The 21,520-nt window shown below is 34.4% G+C and overlaps 1 protein-coding gene across 3 annotated transcripts in view; it reads left to right on the forward strand.

The window, feature by feature from the left end:
* Nucleotides 1-21,520, forward strand: part of LOC144195924 (polypeptide N-acetylgalactosaminyltransferase 9) — a 70,815-nt gene that overhangs the window by 22,176 nt on the left and 27,119 nt on the right. For all 3 annotated transcript variants that reach the window (XM_077715810.1, XM_077715809.1, XM_077715808.1), the window contains 3 exons: nucleotides 1,967-2,150; nucleotides 10,360-10,526; nucleotides 15,502-15,676. In XM_077715810.1, the coding sequence (XP_077571936.1) occupies nucleotides 1,967-2,150; nucleotides 10,360-10,526; nucleotides 15,502-15,676 (526 nt within the window). The remainder of the gene's footprint in view (nucleotides 1-1,966; nucleotides 2,151-10,359; nucleotides 10,527-15,501; nucleotides 15,677-21,520) is intronic.

The raw sequence follows: 21,520 nt of genomic DNA on the forward strand, positions 1-21,520 counted from the left end.
ATGTACTTGGATATTAAACAGTACTTGGATATTAAACAGTACTTGGATATGATACAGTACTTGGATATTAAACAGTACTTGGATATGATACAGTACTTGGATATTAAACAGTACTTGGATATGATACAGTACTTGGATATGATACAGTACTTGGATATTAAACAGTACTTGGATATTAAACAGTACTTAGATATTAAACTATCTATCTTATATATTAAACTCCCTCATGAATATAATTTTGATAGCTGGTTTCAACAGTAAACTCTCTGTCACCATTTGACTGGCGACCAAACGTCCGGCGGCCAAACGTCCGGCGGCCAAACGTCCGGCGGCCAAACGTCCGCCGACCAAAAGACCGGCGACCAAACGTCCGGCGACCAAACGTCCGAGCACCAATGAGTTTCAGTCAGAAATATGAATGTCTGGTATGGTTAGTTATGAGACTTTATCTGCACATACATTTTTCAATATTTGCAAGCCATTAGGAGGTGGTATCTTTCACTTTGAAAAATACCACTACCTCACAATGACGTCTGTTCAAAGACATTGTCATGATGAGTCACCTTAATGGATGTCAAGGCGTATTTAAGGCTGACATATAAAATCGTATAATTAATTCCACCAGACTGAAGCAGGATAATAAGGTGTTTGCAATGGTGATTGACTGGGAAAAAATGGAAAATAAATGCATTGGTCAAGTCCAGTCTTAGACTTTTTCATCTTTTGCGGTCCTGATGTTGAAACCTGCCTCAAAATTTAATGTAAGATAAAATAACTAATGCATGCAGTATTTTTTTTCATGCTTTATATGTTAGCTCATTTATTATTCACTAATACAGTATAGTTATCTCAAGGAAATAAATTATTGTGAAAAAGTTCTAAATTTTTATAAGTGATTTCAGATAATATTTATTTTTTAGAAGTATTGAATAAACAAGAGTCAGAGTATGAAAACATTTTAATATTGTCAAAAACATCAATATTTTTTTAGCCATGGTTTCTCGCTCTAATCAGCCAAATAATTTCGAACACCTGCTTAAACCCAACAATTATGTTGAAAATTTGAGTTACCAGATGTTTTGATGAGTCATCTCTTTTATAAAATGGCTCTCTATTGCACTGGTGTTAAAGTGGTGGCCCCAGGGCCAAATCTGGCCCACCGCATCATTTTGTGCGGCCCGAGTAAGTAAATCATGAATGCCAACTTTCAGTTTTAGGATCAAATTCAAATGAAGATTATAGATGTATATTATATTTCCTAATTTCCCCCTTTTTAAACCAATAATTGCAATTTTTTATCAATTTTTTGGGTGTTTTTAGGTCAAAAAGCTAGGTTGTAAAATCCAAAAATAAATATATAAAACAATTTTAAAAAATTCAAATTAACTGTTTTACATCTATAAAAAAATGAACATTTAGGGCTTTAAATCCAGTTCTTTTAATCCATTTATATAAAAACAATCTAAATATTCTATCTAAAATAGTCAGGCCCACATGAAATCGCTATTGAACCCAGTAATGTGCATTAAAGTATTTTTAGGACATCCCCATAGTCATGTAAACATTCCTTCCAGCCATTAACTGTCAAAAGGATAATCTAACCAGCACAAAATGTTAGTTCCGTCTTCCTATGACAGGTGTACCCTCACTCCCTCATCATTCATTCATCAGTTTTTTCCTTCCACTATGCATGTTGGCTTTTATAGCCCTGCCACTCTTCTTCTTCTTCTTTTTTTTGTGTGGAGCTCAGGCATGTCTTTGTCCAAGCGAGTGTTTTGCAGCTCTGTCATTGACAGACAGTGCGATGATGCCCCCCGGATGGGGGTCCCGCTATATCGGAGCTGCTGCTGCTGCCATCAGATGTCAATCAGCTGCCATTTTTTTTTACAAGAAGCCTCAGCTCAACAAAATGTGCCCACTCTGTTTCCATCCACTTCTGATCCCCCTGTGTCATTTCTTTTGGCAGGTTTAGCCAAACCCATGGGCTTAGTGGAAGGTCCCGGAGGACTCGGTCAGGGGGGTGCCGCAGCTTCACTCGGGGACGACAGCCGTGGTGACTCCGAGGGGAAGTATGAAGAATATGGCTATAACGCTCAGCTCAGTGACAGGATCTCATTGGACAGGAGCATCCCTGACTACAGGCCTAAAAAGTATGTCTATTGACAGTTTGTTATTATTTTGTAGCTTAGCACTGCACGGTAAAGCTTTAAATCAAGCTTATTTAAGTAAATCAAGGCCGTTTTAATTTAAATTTCCTGCAAAAATGTTATGTTTACCTATTTTAACCTGCACTTTATGAGAAAAAGTTACATTTTTCGGAGTTTTACGTGATATGGTCAAGTGGGAATTATTATGCAACTACTTATATGACTTTTGGAGGTTAATATGATTTGATAGATAGGTATATATTTAATATGATATATGATTTGTCAATAGATTTTTTTTGTTTCATTAGGAAGGTAAGGTTTTGTGGAGATTTTTAGTTTTAAAGGGTTATTAGTCAAAGAACAAAATGGTCGGAGGGAGTTTACTTGATTATTTAAAGTAAGACTTACATTTTATAGAGTAGGATTTCATTATTATTATTTATTTATGTTTACCTGCACTTTAATGTGAAAAAGTACAAATTTTCGTAGTTTTTACGTGATATGGTCAAGTGGGAATTATTATATTTTGGACGGTAACAACTATTTAAATGAATTTTGTAGATTAATATAATTAGATATATTTATTATGATATGATTTGTCAATAGAAATTTTTCCATGATTAACAAGGTAAAGTTTTGTGTAGATTTTTAGTTTAAAAGGGTTATTAGTCGTTGAAAAAATGGCCGCATAGAGGCTACTTGATTATTTGAAGTAATATATACTTTTTATAGGGTAGGATTTCATTTATTATTTCATTATTTAAACTGCTTAACTTCCAAATGAGTAGGATTTGGTTGGTTATGTAAGATTTATACTGCATAAAAAGTAGGTTTTCATTGTTAACATTAAGAAAACTTTACTTTGGAAAGAGTAGTTTTTAATTGATTGTATAAAGTATGCTTTAATGGTAAAAAGTAAAGTTTTCAAGCTAATTTTACTGCTATAATTGGAACTTTTGTTCCTTTTTTTCCACATAACAGAATTTACAATGTATCAACAACTGCTCACCCGATAAATTTCTTAATTGAAGATCAGCATGTGTTAAAAGGTTCCATTATTGTAAAAGTACACCACAAAAAAGTATTTAATTTTGAAAACTTTCGAAAACTGTACCCAATCCTGTCAATCTATTTTTCCCCCAAAAAACAAGATGTCCTCTTACACTGAAGCCTACTTTGCAGATGCAATGTTTGGAATGTTGCATGAATAAAACACCCAAAAAATCAAATTGACCCTTGTAAATGTAAAACGTTAAAGGCTTCCTTCGGGGACATTCTTGCACAGCGGGTGTTTTATGGCGATAATTACGCGCAGGCTGCCCTCAGTTTCTCATTTGGGGGCTTTGTGTGTTACAAATCTGTCTGAATTGCAAATGAAGCTGAAACTGGAACTGTTGTTTACTACAGAAATAATATGCTTCCACATTGGTCAGCGTTTTGCCTCTTTAAGGCCACATATGTGTCAAGATTGGCTAATGATAGTTAAGAAGCAATCATGAGTAAGCACAACAGACTAATTAGTGTGTCCTTTTAAGAAGACAAATCTGCAGGTTGGGGGAAAATTAAAGGCAGAGCTGACAAGAAAATAGTCAGGAACAAGTCATTAGAAAAATATAAAACAAATATATATTGTTGTTAGAGTGAAATTATTGCCAAATATAGAAATCAAGGGAAAAAAAATAAAAACAAAAGCATAGCACAGTTAAATACATCAATGATGACAACAAGCAGCATAGAAAGGTAGCAAAAACTGGAAAAAAGTACCCACAATGCATTTCTTTTTGGATCATTTTGTGATTTTTAAGAGTTTAGTTGGTTAAGGTTAACAAATTGGTCACAGAACGTAAAGAAAATGACGTTAAATACTCTTAAACTCATTATAAATGAGACTACAAGACATAAAAGACACCCAGCAGTCATTTTTAAATGAATGACTTGTATTACTTTTGCATATTTTAGACTAAATTACATTAATATGACAAAGTTTCATAGAAGAATAGGAGTAATTACTTGGGAGGATTGCAGCAATTCCCTATGACCCTAGTGAGGATAAAGAGGTCCAGAAAATGAGATGAGATATGAGACTGCAGCAATTGTCAACAATTGAGGCGGGTGGGAGAAGGTCGAGTGTAAAAAAAGTGTGTTAATTAATAAAGTCAGCAAAGAGTAGCTCTGGAGTAGGGTGGGATTTGGGGAAATACTTTTTAAATTAACTTTACCCCAAAAACTGGGGTTTGGGATTTGTTGGAGTGGCTTGCTTCCATTATTAAATGGCAGCGATTTAGTTGTGTTCAATTATCGTTACACTGCTGGGATTACAAGATGCAAGATGATCTTCCCTTGCATTTTATGTTTTAGCGGATTTATGGACCTTTTAAATGATATTCCTTCGTAATAACCATATAAACATGGAAAAACAGCATGCATACTCAGGCTGTTATAGTACATATTGAAATGTATGGTAATCCGTTGGGTCTGTTGGGCTTTAATTGTTGCATTTTTGTGACTAATTCTCCAATGTTGATCTTGAGGTGGGCCACTTGTTAGTGGTCTGTATATGTCGTTTATTATTGTTGACAGGTGAGCGCAATGCTTCTTCTTAATGTTTTGGTTAAGGAGCCAATAGAACCAAGAGTGACTTTGTAGGCGCCCCTAAGGCAGCCCATGTCATAATTGCAGCCATTTCACAAAAGCTTGTAATCCCCCAATTCACTGGCCACTTGCCTGTTTTTGTCTTTTGCCCTTCAAGTTTGTGCAAGACACCAACTGGGACTTAAGCGGCCTCTATTTGATGTCCTTGGGCTGTGGCCTTGGTCTGATAATGGCTTTTTTTGGGCTGTGGGAGGAAAAACAATAAAGGCCTGACAAGATGCTAACGTTTCTAAATTGTTGATGGAACAAATGTATTTCGGCTGGCACATAAAGAAAATACTTGATTGGTTAATACTCTTATTTATGGGCTTTTTACTGGCTGTTCATACATATTTTGTTAACTATTCCCACATCTGTGACTTAATATACTATATAAATTTTAACAACATGGAATTACCATATCACTGTGTATATATATGTATATGTATATGTATATGTATATGTATATGTATATGTATATGTATATGTATATGTATATGTATATGTATATGTATATGTATATGTATAGGTATAGGTATATGTATATGTATAGGTATAGGTATAGGTATAGGTAGAGGTAGAGGTAGAGGTAGAGGTAGAGGTAGAGGTAGAGGTAGAGGTAGAGGTAGAGGTAGAGGTAGAGGTAGAGGTAGAGGTAGAGGTAGAGGTAGAGGTAGAGGTAGAGGTAGAGGTAGAGGTAGAGGTAGAGGTAGAGGTAGAGGTAGAGGTAGAGGTAGAGGTAGAGGTAGAGGTAGAGGTAGAGGTAGAGGTAGAGGTAGAGGTAGAGGTAGAGGTAGAGGTAGAGGTAGAGGTAGAGGTAGAGGTTTATATTTTAAAGTTGGTTTCATATATAAAACAAATTAAATTATTAAATGCAGTAGTATGTTATACATCAACTCAATGGAGCTGTGGGAATTTCAGACTATTATTAACCAATACTGTCTTTTAGTTGAGCCTTATAGTGCGGAAAATACGGTTATCTAATTTACATTTGATCTGATGCATCTCCGCTAAAATCCTTGGACTTAAATTTATCTTTGCCTGGATGGCATACAATTGCTAATGGAGTTAGCTGATACTAGGATAACAAGCTAATAAGGATCGGATTCAAGAGTTTAAATCATTACTCGTTGTTGTGGGAATCATTTAAGTGGACTTTCGAAAGAGTGAAATAAGCCATTTTTGAGGAAATATACTACGCTTGGTGTGGTAAAACTATGATGGTATGGCATTGCTTTACTTGGAATCCACAGCATGTACAAGTTCCTCCGGGGAAAACGCCAAAGCCAGCAGCTGGGACTGCAAGCTGGCACAGGTGGAGATGGGGGAGGTATCTTGGAAATACATCTTAATCCAGCATTCTGTTTCTGTCAAAGCTGTTTCTTGGTCAAATGATGACTGCTGGCTGTTGAGCTCGGACCTGTTTCAGTAGTTGAGTCAATCACCCCTGTTATAGTCTTACAAGACTTAGGACAGGTACAAACTGGGTAACATAATTAGCCAAACCACCAGGTCAATGTATAGCCTCAACATGAAAATCATCGAAAATTCCTAATGAATCTGTATGATATGTCAATGCATTTTATAAATAATGTTTTTTGCAAGGTATGAAATAGGAGGAATATATTGTGTGTCCATATATATATATTTTTTTGGATGGTAATTGTGGAATATGGCGTTTGGAATCTGCAAAGTCAAATGGTGATGCAAAATGATCCCAATACAAATTGACTGCCAGATTTTTCATTGTATTTATTCACTTGGCAGGACTGATTGAGGGAGGCCATAGAAAAAGCTATGAAAGGGAACAAATAGAATTGCAGTGCAAGCGGATACGTGCAGAAAAAAAATGACTTGAAATAATACATTGGGGGGAATATCAGTAATGTTTATTGTCTAGAAAAGAGATTAAAAGCCTGGTTTAAACTGGAGCCAGGTGGTGTATCCCAAAAAAAAATGCTCATAACTTCATTTTACCGGCTACATGTAAGTAAGATATATAACCCCCCCCCCCAAAAAAAAAAACCTTATTCTGATTAAGTTTAAACATCAGCAAAACTATATTAGCATGTTAGCTTTCATAAGGTTTAAACATCAACGTAAAACATCCATTACCTTTGGTTTAATGGTGTAAAACCTGCAACCCACGGGCCATATGTGGTCCACTAGGTGGTCTGATTCGGGCCGCAGGGTTTTTCTGCCTTTTGTAGCTCATTTATACTGTAAATACATTAATAAAATGCTTAAAAATGTTTTCGACTACTGCACTTTGCTTCTATCCGCAATCACATTCGTTTATTATCTCCTTGCCGTCATTGAGTCAATAAGAAACCTTAAAATGCCTCCAAAACAAGAGTTAATCACCTGGAAATGTACCCCAAATCAGAAAAAAAAAATGCTAACGAATGAACATGGATGTGTAGTGCCATCAATGGCTGCTCTATTTGTTACAAAATGAAAAATAAATGACATTTTGTTTCCTATGTAAACACATCTAATATGCTAGTAAGCCTTCCTGAGCATGAGTAGAACAATTACTCGACTCCGTTTTCTTTCCTGGGTGGAATTGTAGCCAACTTTGGCACATGTATTGTCGACCACTGCTGCACGAATCACTGCTTGCCTTGTAGGCTTCCCGCCGGCACTCCATGTTTTTTTTTTCTTCTTTCTCCTCCTACACTACATCACGGCACAGTAGGCCAGCTGTTTCCCCGTGTGTTATTGCACAGAGCTAAAAGAATTAAAAAAAAAACACAAACTCCGTAGGGAAAATGTAGTGTTTTAGGGAGATTTTTTAAATTGTAGTCCTATCACAATGGCCAAATTTATTATGCATGATGTTGTAGCTGCGCTAAATAACCACCAATCATGCTGGTTTGTCACTGTACAATTGAAAATGAGGGGAAAAAAATCAATGACTTGACTAATAAGCCTGCAAATTATGACCGTTTGAATTTTGAGTTCTTCTATGGCAAGGGTGTCAAAGTGACGGCCCGGGGGCCAAAACTGGCCCGCCGTCTCATTTTGTGCGGCCCGGGGAAGTAAATCATGAGTGCCGACTTTCTGTTTTAGGATTAAATTAAAATGAAGAGTATCGATGTATATTAAATGTACTGATTTCCCCCTTTTAAATCAATAATTGTAATTTTTAATCATTTTTTTCTGTGTTTTTAGTTCTAAAATCATTTAGTAAAATCTAAAAATATATTTTAAAAAAGCTAAAATAACATTGTTTTAGATCTATCCAAAAACTGAATATTCAGGGCTTTTAATCCAGTTCTTTTAATCCAATTATAAGAAAAAAAATCTAAATATTATATCTAAAATGGTCCACATGAAATCAAGTTGACCTGCAAACCAACCCGAGTCTGACACCCTTTGTTCTATGGTATATTTATAAACCTTTCCTCGTCCAGTAACACTGATGTCCTAGTTCAACAGAGCACTTGCAGAGATGAAATGGCGCCTCAGGATAAAAAAATGAAAGACAAACAAACTAAAATAACAAAACAAACACAATCACCACAGTGATAAACCAACTAACTTTCACCATTAATCAAAACAGACATATTTTCTAAGCTGAACTATGTCCACTTCCATCTCAACCAATTTCATTCATGCAGGAAGTCTCTACTTTCCCTCATGAGATAAAATTAAAAATCTTCTTCCCTGTAATGTCCCTAATTTAGGATTCAATTACAACTTACCTGCCAAGTACTGATCCTCAAGATTCCATTTTTTTCTGTCACGTCTGATATGAGGATCGAAAGACTCATAAATTACCACAAATGAATGTTAACTTCTCTTGCATGAATAGTCTTTTCATATAACCTGATTTGAAATTGAAGAAAATATATTTGGATCTCTTTAAGGTCGATCACACTCAATTTAAAAAGAAAAAAAATGATCTTCCCGTCATAGATAGGACAAGTGTTTCATTATGTATTTTATAATATCCGTACCTCAACACTTATACGAACAACTTCATTATCTTCACATAATGACAGAAAAAGATGAAAAAAATGGAGTCTGACGCAAATAAAACTGACTTGTCAGTTCTTCTGCGAAGAGTCTAATTGGAACCGTGTGGAAAGATTCCGACTTTGTTGTGCCGTCGTACGCATTCCGCATTATAAATTCATCTGAAAAGGCTCAGGGCCTGTCAACACTTTTATTCCTGACTTCAAAGTTGTAGTGTGTAAGTGAAGAAAAAAAAAAGATCGCAGTCAGCTACAAGTAAAAGAGAGCTTGAACTTCGTAGGAGGGAAAATACCATGGGGTTGTTGTTTGAAGGGGAAGGTGGGGAAGTGTTCAACGTGTTCATTTCAATAATTTGCATCTACGTAGTACTTACTCAAAGCAAATTATCAGCAATTTAGTAAGTAGTGTGGTTGTTGTCGTTATGGTGAATCGATCTATGTTGCATTGTTACACATTTTGACCCCAGTCAAACTCAGTTTGGCCCAAATAGTTTCTTTTTTTGGCCAAAAAGGACGCCATTGACGGTGCTAAACATCAACTCCATTTGGACTGGGAATGGATTGTAAGTCTAGGGCCGTCAATGGGACTGAGAGTAAGATGAGAATCCATAAACAGTTGAAAAATAATAATAATAATTGGACATAGGCTTTGTCATCATCATTGACTCAACAAACAACAACAAAAGTCTAATTGTCATCATACCCAGAAACTGTGTATGATGAAATTGGTAGTGCTTCACCATAAGGTGTGTTTTCTTGGTATAAGACCCAAATAAGTGATAATTTCAAAGGTATTACACAGAAGGGATTGTGTGTCGTGTTACCGCAAGTTTAGAGTCCTGATAGATATGGGGAAAAAAACTGTCCTTATGCCTATTTGTCTGTACTTTGTGGGACCTATAGCATCTGCCAGAGGGCTGGAACAGATTGTGACCAGGGTGGTATGGGTCCCAGATGATGTTCCTGGCTCTGTTGAGGAAACAAAGTGAATGGGATGTCTATTGTTGTCAATGGCAGGCAAAGAGTTGATTTAGAGTCACTTTTGTGGGAATTTAGGGTATTTACAGGTCATGTTCTGATAATTTTTGATTAATTTCTACAGATTTTGGGGGGGTTTCTAGGCTGCTTTCTATTCATTGATTAGTTTATGCTTATTTTTGGTTATATTCGGGTTGGGTTTAGGGTATTTTTATGGTGCCGTTTTGACAATTCAGTTTTTATGCCGTGTCAAAAAATGATTGGTTCAAGCACCCCCTGCGACCCTAACGAGGATAAACCGGAACAACCCCTTGGGCTACATCAGGGTTTCCAAACCCGATGACCCAAATGTAAGTACTTAGGGATTCTGTTCCTCCCAATCGAAAATCGTCAGTTTTAACCAATCAGGTTTCGGCTCCAACAACACAGCGTCTGACTGCAATCAACTGATTACGCTTGTAAAACAACAGATTGGTGAAATGATGTCCTCCTGTTTGCTTGGAATGAATTCCTGCAATTTTACTGCAGTCTTTTGTTGAACAGTTTGGTGAATGATGACCCAATGTCACCAAAATGTGGAAAAGTTTAGCCAATGGTTCTAAATTGGAACGTATGTTTTACAGGTGCAAACAGTTAACATATCCAGAAGACCTTCCTCAGATTTCAGTGGTTTTCATCTTTGTCAACGAGGCTCTATCCGTAATTCTGCGCTCCGTACACTCCGTGGTCAACCATACACCATCTCACCTGCTCAAAGAAATCATCTTGGTGGATGACAACAGCGATAGCGGTAAGAAAACAACACCTTAACAGCCTTATTAAATATGTTTTTTATATATACATCAGTTTAACCTTTCTGTGCACAAAAGAGGAGTATTTGACCCAAAAAGTTGGCTGAAACATGTCCAGAATTATATATTTTTTCCTCTGAGTGCACCTTTGTCAAAGTGGCGGACCGGGGGCCAAATCTGGCCCGTCAAATCATTTTGTGTGGCCCGAGAAAGTAAATAATGAGTGCCGACTTTCTGTTTTAGGATCAAATAAAAATGAAGAGTAAAGATGTATATTAAATTTCCTGATTTTCTCCCTTTTAAACCAATAACTGCATTTTTTAAATCATTTTTCCTGTTTTTAGTTCAAAAATCATTTTGTAAAATCTAAAAATATATTTAAAAAAAGTTAAAATAAACATTTATTTAGCTCTATAAAAAACTGAATATTCAGGGATTTTAATCCAGTTCTTTTAATCCATTTATAAATAAAAAAAATCTAAATATTATATCTAAAATGGTCTGTCCCACCTGAAATTAAATTGACGTTAAAGCGGCCCACGAACCAACCCGGGTATGTATCCCCTGGCCTAATTAAATGTTTTTATTATTCTTTTATATCAGTTTAACTTTGCTATCCACAAAAGAGGAGTATTTGACCCAAAAAGTAGTTTGAAACATGTCCAGAATTATATATTTTCCCTTTAGTGTGCATGTTTTTAGAGTGAATTATGTTCTTGCCACATACTCTTAACTTTAATCTGCATTGTAGTTCTTAATTATTCATTAAAATTCATTGATTTGATGATATCATTAGGAATTGCAACTGGAGGATTCATTTAAAAAAAAAATCAAAAGGGCGAGTCTATTCCAAAGAAGAGAAATTAGATAAAATTGAGTATAATGGGGTATTAAACAAACATAAACATGAATAGACACTGGTAATTGATGTAATAATCATAGCGGCGTGCTTTCCTTTGATAATTGTTTTTTATTGAATAGATTATGCACTTTTGAGTATTCAATTTGATTTACTGTGGGTTTCTTATAAATAATGCTTATATAAAATAAATTATGTATTTCAGCTGTGATTAGTAAGTCAATGATGTTTCCCTCAGATGAATTACAACTAATAAAAGTGTTTACACTGGCTGCAATTTTTAAATGTTAAATACCAAAAAATCCTCAGTGAGTTTCCAAAAACCCTGATCATTATAGTCACTTTTTTTGTTTTTTTTGTCTCTTCTTTTTCCCTATTTTTACTTATATTTTTTTTTTTTTTATTGTTAGTTGGTTTGTATTTACTTTCCTGTAACATGTTTAGCCCAAACTGTTCCTAAACAGATTATAGTCTAGAACAAGTGTCAACTCTATTTCATGTGGGCTGGACCATTTTAGATATAATATTTAGATTTTTTTTTAATATAAATCGATTAAATGAACTGGATTAAAGTCCCTGAATATTCAGTTTTGTAAATAGATCTAAAACAATGTTTATTTTAGCTTTTTTTATAATATATTCTTAGATTTTACAAAATGATTTCTGAACTAAAAACAGAAAAAAAAAGATTAAAAAATTACAATTATTGATGTAAAAGGGGGAAATAAGGAAATTTAATATACATCTCTACTCTTCATTTTAATTTGATCCTAAAACAGAAAGTTAGCACTCATAATTTACTTTCTTGGGCCACACAAATTAATGCGGGGGCCCACATTTGGCCCCCGGGCCGCCACTTTGAAACCTGTGGTCTAGAAAATGTATTTCTATCCGTGAAACCGGACAATTTTTTCAGTATATGACTCCCTGTGAGTGAGTAACATGACTGAGGGGGTTAAAAAACCGTCGACCTAGTTTGTCTACAGGCTCAAAAACCGAGAAAAGAAAGGTGAGTTTCATCTTTTTCAAATGTTTTTTTTTTATCGTACTGTTCCCATGGAGATGAGGACAAGTCGTATGTTGTTTGATGCGCATATCAGGTCATGATGCTCAACTCCACATCACAAAGGCTTTTGTGTTTAGAGTAGGTGGAACACTGAGCAAAGTAACCTTGGCCCCTTCTTCACTCTGTTTTTGGTCAATCGCCTTCAGGTTAGCAGAGTTGAAAGAAACCTAAAAACAACTCCTACAGATCAGTAAAAAATTCACACTAGGTGACAAAACAATACAAAATACCCTCATTAAAACACTCTGTACATAATCTGATGCTTCTGTTTTTGTAGACCGAAAAATCCTATGAAAACGCTTATGAAATACCGTATTTTCACGACTATAAGGCGCACTTAAAAGTCTTAAATTTTTTCCAAAATAGACAGTGCGCCTTATAATCCAGTGCGCCTTATATAAACAACAAACCCCTTTTATATTAAAAAAACAAATTAGATGCTGTCCTCAAATTAAATTTTAATGAATTAAATTGTATCCCCTTATAACATATGTCAACTCTTAACAGGATCACATTTAATATTTTGTCACTATCCAAAAAATTCTTAATCTATAAAAAGCTAATCATCTCAATTACAGAAAACACTATACCTGAAATATTCCAATTAATGCTTACCCATCCCAATAAAATATACAACAATCTTAACAGGAAAAAAAATTGAACTATTTGTTACAATTCTAGTATAGCAAATGCGTCCATGTATTTGACATCTTTCCCCAACAAAGCCTGCACTATACACTCCTAACTTCTCTATAGTCTGTTATTCTAATGAGGACAGATGCTCGACGCGTGTTCGTTTCCAAGCGCTTTGACTTCACATTCGCCTTTTTCACGGGAATCCAGAAAAAAAAAATGCAACACTCCGAGTGGAAGTAAACAGAAGATCACACACAGTACATGTCACCCATTCACCGTAGATGAATCACAAGTCATGTTTCCCCCTGTTATCGATGCCTCTTGTCCTACCAGCACTCTCCTTGTTAAACCTAAAAATGTATCTATGAATGTACAAGTAGATGTAAAAAAAATACCGTATTTTCACGACTATAAGGCGCACTTAAAAGTCTTACATTTTCTCCAAAATAGACAGTGCGCCTTATAATCCAGTGCGCCTTATAATCCAGTGCGCCTTATAATCCAGTGCGCCTTATATATGGAAAAAACAGAAAACCAAAAACTAAAAACCACCACTGTCGAATATTAAAAAAACACATATGCCTGAACTGAAACAATACTGTTAAATATGCAGATGCCATCTTAGTTTACAACATCTTCCATCATATAGCTTCTCCCCCACTGCAAGATTTTATACAAAAAAATCCAAAACCTCAACAACGGCTGGCTCTAGAGGTGACTGTGTAGTGAGTGCTTCATACCTGGAAGTCAATAGCAACTACCGTATTTTCACGGCTATAAGGCGCACTTGAAAGTCTTAAATTTTCACCAAAATAGACAGTGCGCCTTACAATACAGTGCGCCTTACAATACAGTGCGCCTTACAATACAGTGCGCCTTACAATACAGTGCGCCTTACACTACAGTGCGCCTTACACTACAGTGCGCCTTACACTACAGTGCGCCTTATATATGGAAAAAATGTCATTCATTGAGGGTGTGCCTTATAATGCGGTGCGCCTTATAGTCGTGAAAATATGGTAAATAAATATCTCTACTGTATATGACGTGAAACTCCAGTTAGGGTAATGAGGACAAGTGACATAACAAATGAATGGATGCATGTCTAGTTCATATTTTTAAGCGACAGTCGAAAGGATGCTGGCGGAAGTTGGTTCATTTCTCTCTCTCTGGAAGTAGGACACTCAGCAATAAAGCATAGCAGCAGCCATCTATCTTCAAACACAAGAAAGAAAACAATTTGTCCAGCTGGACGCTTGCCCGGAAAACTTTGTTTTTAGTGGTGACAACCAGCCTCATCACTAACGGCAATAGAGAGGAGCTATTTATGTGATGTTCCAACACAAAAGGTGATCTATTTACAAAACACTAGATATATAAGATGCTATACTCTTGTAGTGTACAGCAAGGGGGTCCAAATATTTTTTTTTATGTGCTACTTTCAGGAACGTCAAAGGATGTGATGGCCAATTTTCAATCCTTCAAAAAAGGATCTTTTTTTTGCCCGAAAATGTATGTTTATATGTATTAAGTTATTTTTTGGGTCAGTGGGCAACAGTTTAGTTACTCCACGGGGTACAAATGCAAAATTATGATATTGCTGTATAATTAGTTTTTTTTGTAGTATATTTTTGTGACCTGTTATAAGTTATCCAAAACATATCTAGTTAAAACAATGGAATAGCTTTTAATGGTGTATTGTATGTAGTAATTAATAATGCATGAATATCAATCTATATTTACATTTATGTATATTTATATTTATGTAGAAGACAAAAATCGGATTGGATTGAATAACTTTATTCTTCCTGTATTTGATATAGGAAAATATATTTGAGATATAAGTAGATGATAGGTTATAAATAAGTGAATAAATAAATAAAATGAATATAGGAATAAATAAATATATACATTATTAAATAAATATTGTACGAGTATATTGCTGAAACCTATACATAAAATATAATATTCATATATATACATAAAAATATAATATACATATATATATACATAAAAATATAATATACATATATATATATACATAAAAATATGATATACATATATACATAAAAACATAATATATATATACAGAAAAATATAATATAAATATATACACGTAAAATATAGTATACCTATATACACATAAAAATATAGTATACCTATATATACATAAAAATATAATATAACTATATATACATAAAAATATAATATACCTATAAATACATAAAAATATAATATTCATATATATACATAAAAATATAATATGCATGTACATAAAATTTAAAAAACATTCAAAAATCAATTTTACTGGAAAAACCAACAACAATGGATCAACGCAATTTTTAAATTCTTTCAATTTATGGCTGTCATTTTCACAGAGCATGTTTTTCCTATGTTCTTTTTTTTTTTACAGTGGAGCTGAAACTGAACTTGGATCAGTATGTGAACAAACGTTACCCAGGCTTGGTCAAAATAGTGAGAAACAACAAAAGAGAAGGTCTGATCCGAGCCAGAATTCACGGTTGGAACGCAGCCACGGCCCCCGTTGTTGGCTTCTTTGATGCCCACGTCGAATTCAACATTGGCTGGTAAGAGAAGGACATATTTAACACGAATGGGTCAAAGGTCGACTTCTGTCTCTTGCCCTTTCTAACGTTCCAACACAGCAGGTTGTCATGTAAAATTAGCATTATCACTTGAAATATACACTTTGATCTACCCCACCTGACCTTATCATATAATAGGCCTATCAAATACATGTAAAATGGACGTATTCCCTTCTCAAGGATAGAATGAAATGGCATATTCATTTAAAAGTTATCATAGAATACACAAGCAGGCCCGTGTATGGGAATGTGGGAGTGGATTTAATTAAGGGTGGCATTCACACGTGGCATTTCACATTATTTTACTCGGCGCTGTGGGTGTATTTATGTGATATGAAATTACATCTGGGGGCCTCAGTCCAATGTTGAGGTGCTACTTTCAATCAAGTCCAGTGTTATTTATTTTTTTCAGCCTGCCTCATCCTTACAATGTTTGTGAAAGATGTTGAACAAACAAAAATAGATATGAGACACTTTTTAGGGCAGTTGGATTTAAAGTTTTCTAACGTTTTATTGGTAATAAATGAAATGCATCAATTATACTTGATAATTATTGGAGCATTCTTCATTTGTACACATAAAAGGTCACCCTGAACAAATGATCACTATATTTTGAATGCACCATTAAGTGCAAAGGAAGCTTTGTCATACAGGGGTGACTTTTACCTCAATTACTGAATGTCATGTGACACACTTTTGCAGTTTAAGGGGACTTGGAAACCTCTATTTAATAAATGTAGTACATGAATTTGTAAAATGTATTTGCAAATTAATACGTTCTGTTTGGCCATTATCTTATTATTTATAATTTCTCTATTGTTTTACATTGAACAAACATAAGAGCTATTAAATTTTCAATATTCCATGATTACTCTTCACATACTCTGCATTTGTGCATATCATTTTTTTTTCTTTCCCAAAAAAATGTATTTTAAATCGAACTGAATTCCACTATTTGGAATGTTCTTTTACTAAAATACAGTCTACAACACTTGATTATAGGGTCTCCCCTAGTTCATAGTTGGCTGGATAGGCTCAAGCACCCCCATGAATGACTGAATAAATAAAAAGTCAAATTTCTTATTTAAAAAAAAATCAAAATTATTTTAATTTTTGTTATTCCCAGTCGACTATTGCTCCAAAGTTAGTAAACTTCTCCAATTTTTTTAAAAGTAAAAAAAACAAAAACACCGAAAAGTGACTCTCTATGGCTAAAATAAGTAAATAATATACTTTCCCTTGCACCACTTATTCTCACTATGACAGAAAATGTTAAAAACAACATCTTAATCTTGCAAAAACTGCCACATATCATATAATAAGCAGGTTAAAGAGTCTTGGAAACAAACAGGTGCCTAAACTAAGTTACCATACGACCCAATACGGCTATGTCAGCTTAACCGCTAATATGAGCCGACAGCATTTTCTACTGCAAATACACAGCAAACTACTGGGAATGCCTTGCCAATGAATCAAAACACAGAGGCCGCGCTACGTGTTGGCAGCATTCTTTTGCTGGCACGACACGCACAAGCAACGAGCACAAGGTCATTGATGGAGACTCGCAACATAGTACAACCATCCATCTTACTAATCACTAGATGTGTCCTAGTGAATAATCATATTATGATAAATAGCTGACACATTCCATTGTGACAAATAGGTTGTGTAGACAGAGGTTGGATCTTTCGGTAGAAAATGTTTGCAGAAACGGTAGATTATGCAAATTGACTCGTTTCCATACGCAAACGCGTATAAAAGCTAATTCATGCTTTGCTGTATTTGCTCATTTCTTACTTATGGTATGAAAATCAATCAATTTTAGAGTCGCTAACCAACAACACCAAAAAATAATAAATAAATCTGCACTTCGACACGTTTCCATGGATGAGCAGCAGCATCTAAGCTTTCCAATAACAAGCACACAAGCACGAATAGTACCTGCCGGGCTACATCGAACATATAATTAGCTTGTTGTTGTAAGCTTCCGGAACTTTCCTTTCTGCATGAGTGTTTCCCGGCAACAAAATGTGATTTTCTTTAAGGAAAGGCAAGGTCTGATGAGTTTTGGTGCATTAAAATGGAGAGACTTAAATACCAAACCCATCAAAATAGGGATTAAAACGAAGGTTGTAGACCAAAGGGTGTCAGACTCGGGTTGGTTCGTGGGCCGCTTTAACGTCAACTTGGACCGGACCATTTTAGATATAATATTTAGGTTTTTTTTGGGAAATGGATTAAAAGAACTGGATTAAAAGCCCTGTATAGTTATCTTTTTATAGATCTAAAACAATGTTTAATTTAGATTTTTGGGGGAAATGGAATAAAAGCCCTGAATATTTATCTTTTTATAGATCCAAAACAATGTTTATTTTATTTTTTTTTAAATGGATTTTTACGTTTTACAAAATGATTTTTAAACTAAAAACACAGAAAAAATGATTAAAAAATGACAATTATTGATTTAAAAGGGGGAAAATCGGGAAATTTAATATACATCTATACTCTTCATTTTAATTTCATCCTAAAACAGAAAGTCAGCACTCATAATTGACTTCCCCGGACCTCACAAAATGATTCGGCGGGCCAGATTTGGCCCCAGGGCCACCACTTTGACACAAATGCCTTAAATTGTTTACCAGCCAATCATGGAACCACAGGGAGACTGACAACCCCTTCATGCTCACACTTAGAACTTAATTACATTTGATAGGCGTGTATGGGATGTTTATTTAATTGGCAAAAGGAATAATAATGATATGGGAATTTTCTTTTTAAATATAAATGTTACTATTAAGATATGGTTCCTATTTTGCGGAAATTCACTTAATACGGGTGATTATGAAACGGACTAACTGCGAAAATCGAGGGAATACTGCATTTATCCATGAATGTACTTCTTCATAGCAAATTTTAATGAATATAATAGAATATTATACACATATTACCCAGCTTAATGAACCTTTCAGTGTACAAAAGTCAACTTCATGTCCCACTACTCCACCAGTACTTTATTAAAAATTCCCATATTCCTGTACATACAACAACATTCATACTTTTAAAAAAGAAATAACAAAAACATAAAACTTATGAACCTTTACCCAATCAGTCACCGCTTCAACAAATGTACAAAGAGAATAGAATAGAATACCAGACTGCTAAAATAGCTTTTCATGTGTCACTAACTCACAATGGAAAAAAAACAAACCCTGTCACTACATTAATATTCTCTTTTCAAACTTTTTTACTTTCTTTGAATCTTCCTCTGTTATGTCGGGGCACAATGAATATGCAATCAAATATTTTATAAACTTGACAAGCAGGGGAAAAGTGTACGAACTTTTGCTTTAAAGGAAGTTTTTGAAGTTGGTTAAGTTAGACAAGGTTTGGTTGGGCTTTGAATTATGTATTATATAATATTTGAAATAGGTAGGCAACTTTTTTTGAGCTATTTCAGAAAATGACCTGTGTTTTTTCTCCTTTTCATAACCTTTGATGTCCTTATCAAGATAATTTATGATGAAAATGCACTTAAGCTATTTTATTTCATCTTTTTTGCTTGTCTGCAAACAGCCAAATTCTCTGAAATATGACTTCATAAATTGCATTATTTAATAATTAACTTTCTTGCATGGCTGCTCATATGTTCTGCTTCATTTAGTCCATAGTAGAATTAAAGGGTTATCATTTTAAACACTGGCAGCCCGGCATTGATTTTTAAGGAATCATTTTAAACTGTTTTTAATTCTATTATTTGATCGTTCCTCATTTTAGAGTGATTGAATTTCTTGTAATTTTGCATTAAAAGTTAGTTGGTAAGGAACAATCAATGTTAGCTTAGAAGATAATGGAATGAATGAACAAAATGGCACTAAAATTGGATTGCGGGGTTATTTATTTTTTTAATATATTAACGGAAGGGTGTAAGACTTGAGTTGGTTCGCAGGCTGGTTTAACGTCAACTTGATTTCACATGGGCCGGACCATTTTAGATATAATATTTAGATTTTTTTTTAAATAAATGGATTAAATGAACTGGATTTAACACCCTGAATATTCAGTTTTTTATAGATCTAAAACAAGGTTTATTTTAGCTTTTTTAAATATTTTAGATTTTACAAAATGATTTTTGAACTAAAAACATAAAAATGGAATAAAAAAAATTACAATTATCGATTAAAAAGGAGGAAAAAAATCAATATTCAGTTTTTTAAAGATCTAAAACAATGTTTATTTTAGTTTTTTTTATATTTTATATTTTACAAAATGATTTTTGAACTAAAAACACAGAAAAAAATATTTAAAAATTACAATTATTGATTTGAAAGAGGAAAATCAGGAAATTTAATATACATCTATACTTTTCATTTTAATTTGATTCTAAAACAGAAAGTCGGCACTCATAATTTACTTCCCCGGACCACACAAAATGATGCGGCGGACCAGATTTGGCCCCCGGGCCGCCACTTTGACACCTGTGTATTAGCGTATTAAAAATCCTAGTTTGGCTGTGGATCTGTAGCAAAAATACATTCGTGTCCTTGTCCCTGCAATACAAATATGCCGTGAAGAGACAATAAATGTACATCGATAGCATGAAACGGGCCATTAAAATGGAATTGCAAGGTGAGAAAAAAATAAACGCAAGTGTTGGCACATTTTCACAATCTTTGGTTATTTATCACAGAAACACAGCATAATGGATCACAGTGTGATTCTTCCCGCTTTGGATGTATATGCCTCTCATCTTTGTACAGATAAGACAGAATATAAAAAGAAGGGAATGACACATGCAGACGCCATTCAATTTGTATGTGTCCTCATTTCCTATCTAATATCACATCCTCATGGGTCCTTCTGGTTAGAAAGTTGCTTCTTGTTTTTTTTAGGGCTTGTTTTTGGGTTCTTCAGTGAGAAGGTGTGCTTTCTAACCTCATAAGACCAAAATATGAGCAGTTGCATTTTTTTAGGTTTGTGAAAATATCTCCTTTTCGTGTTTTTATTGGAAAAATAACAAAAATATGTCCGTATTGAATGAAAACAATGCCATTCGTAACTTTGAATAGGTATGTTTTCTGCTTGAGTGTTGGATTTGATCGGATAACTTTATTCATGCAGATACAGGAGAAAAAAAAACACAGTTACAAGTTAGACCACAGGTGTCAATGTGGCGGCCCGGGGGCCAAATCTGGCCCGCCGCATCATTTTGTGTGGCCCGGGAAAGTCAATCATGAGTGCTGACTTTCTGTTTTAGGATCAAATTAAAATGAAGAGTATAGATGTATATTAAATTTCCTGATTTTCCCCTTTTAAATCAATAATTGTCATTTTTTAATCCATTTTGTTCTGTGTTTCTAGTTCAAAAATCATTTTGTAAAATCTAAAAATATATTTAAAAAAGCTAAAATAAACATTGTTTTAGATCAATAAAAACTGAATATTTAGGGATTTTGATTCAATTCTTTTAATCCATTTATTAAAAAAAATCTAAATATTATATCTAAAAGTAAATGGGATTGACTCCATTTGGTTAAACAGTTGCCCCCAAAAATTGGAACCACATTTCCTATTATTTTCCACCAACTATTTATTTACGATCTGGTAGTAAATAGGAAATAAGAAATAATGTTCATCCCTCTCCAAGGTCACAGTATAGATGTACTCTTTTTATATAGTGTACATGAATTTACTTGGGTGGCAAGAGGCTGCCATACAGCTCAGCAGTTTGGGTAAATTCTGTCTTGAAGTTGAGTCTCAATAAAAAGCTCAGGATTATTCATTTTTTGGGGGAAATTCATGTTAAGATAGAACCATGCTGCTAAAACA

Source organism: Stigmatopora nigra, chromosome 4, assembly GCF_051989575.1.
Source record: "Stigmatopora nigra isolate UIUO_SnigA chromosome 4, RoL_Snig_1.1, whole genome shotgun sequence".
NCBI classification, from domain to species: domain Eukaryota; kingdom Metazoa; phylum Chordata; class Actinopteri; order Syngnathiformes; family Syngnathidae; genus Stigmatopora; species Stigmatopora nigra.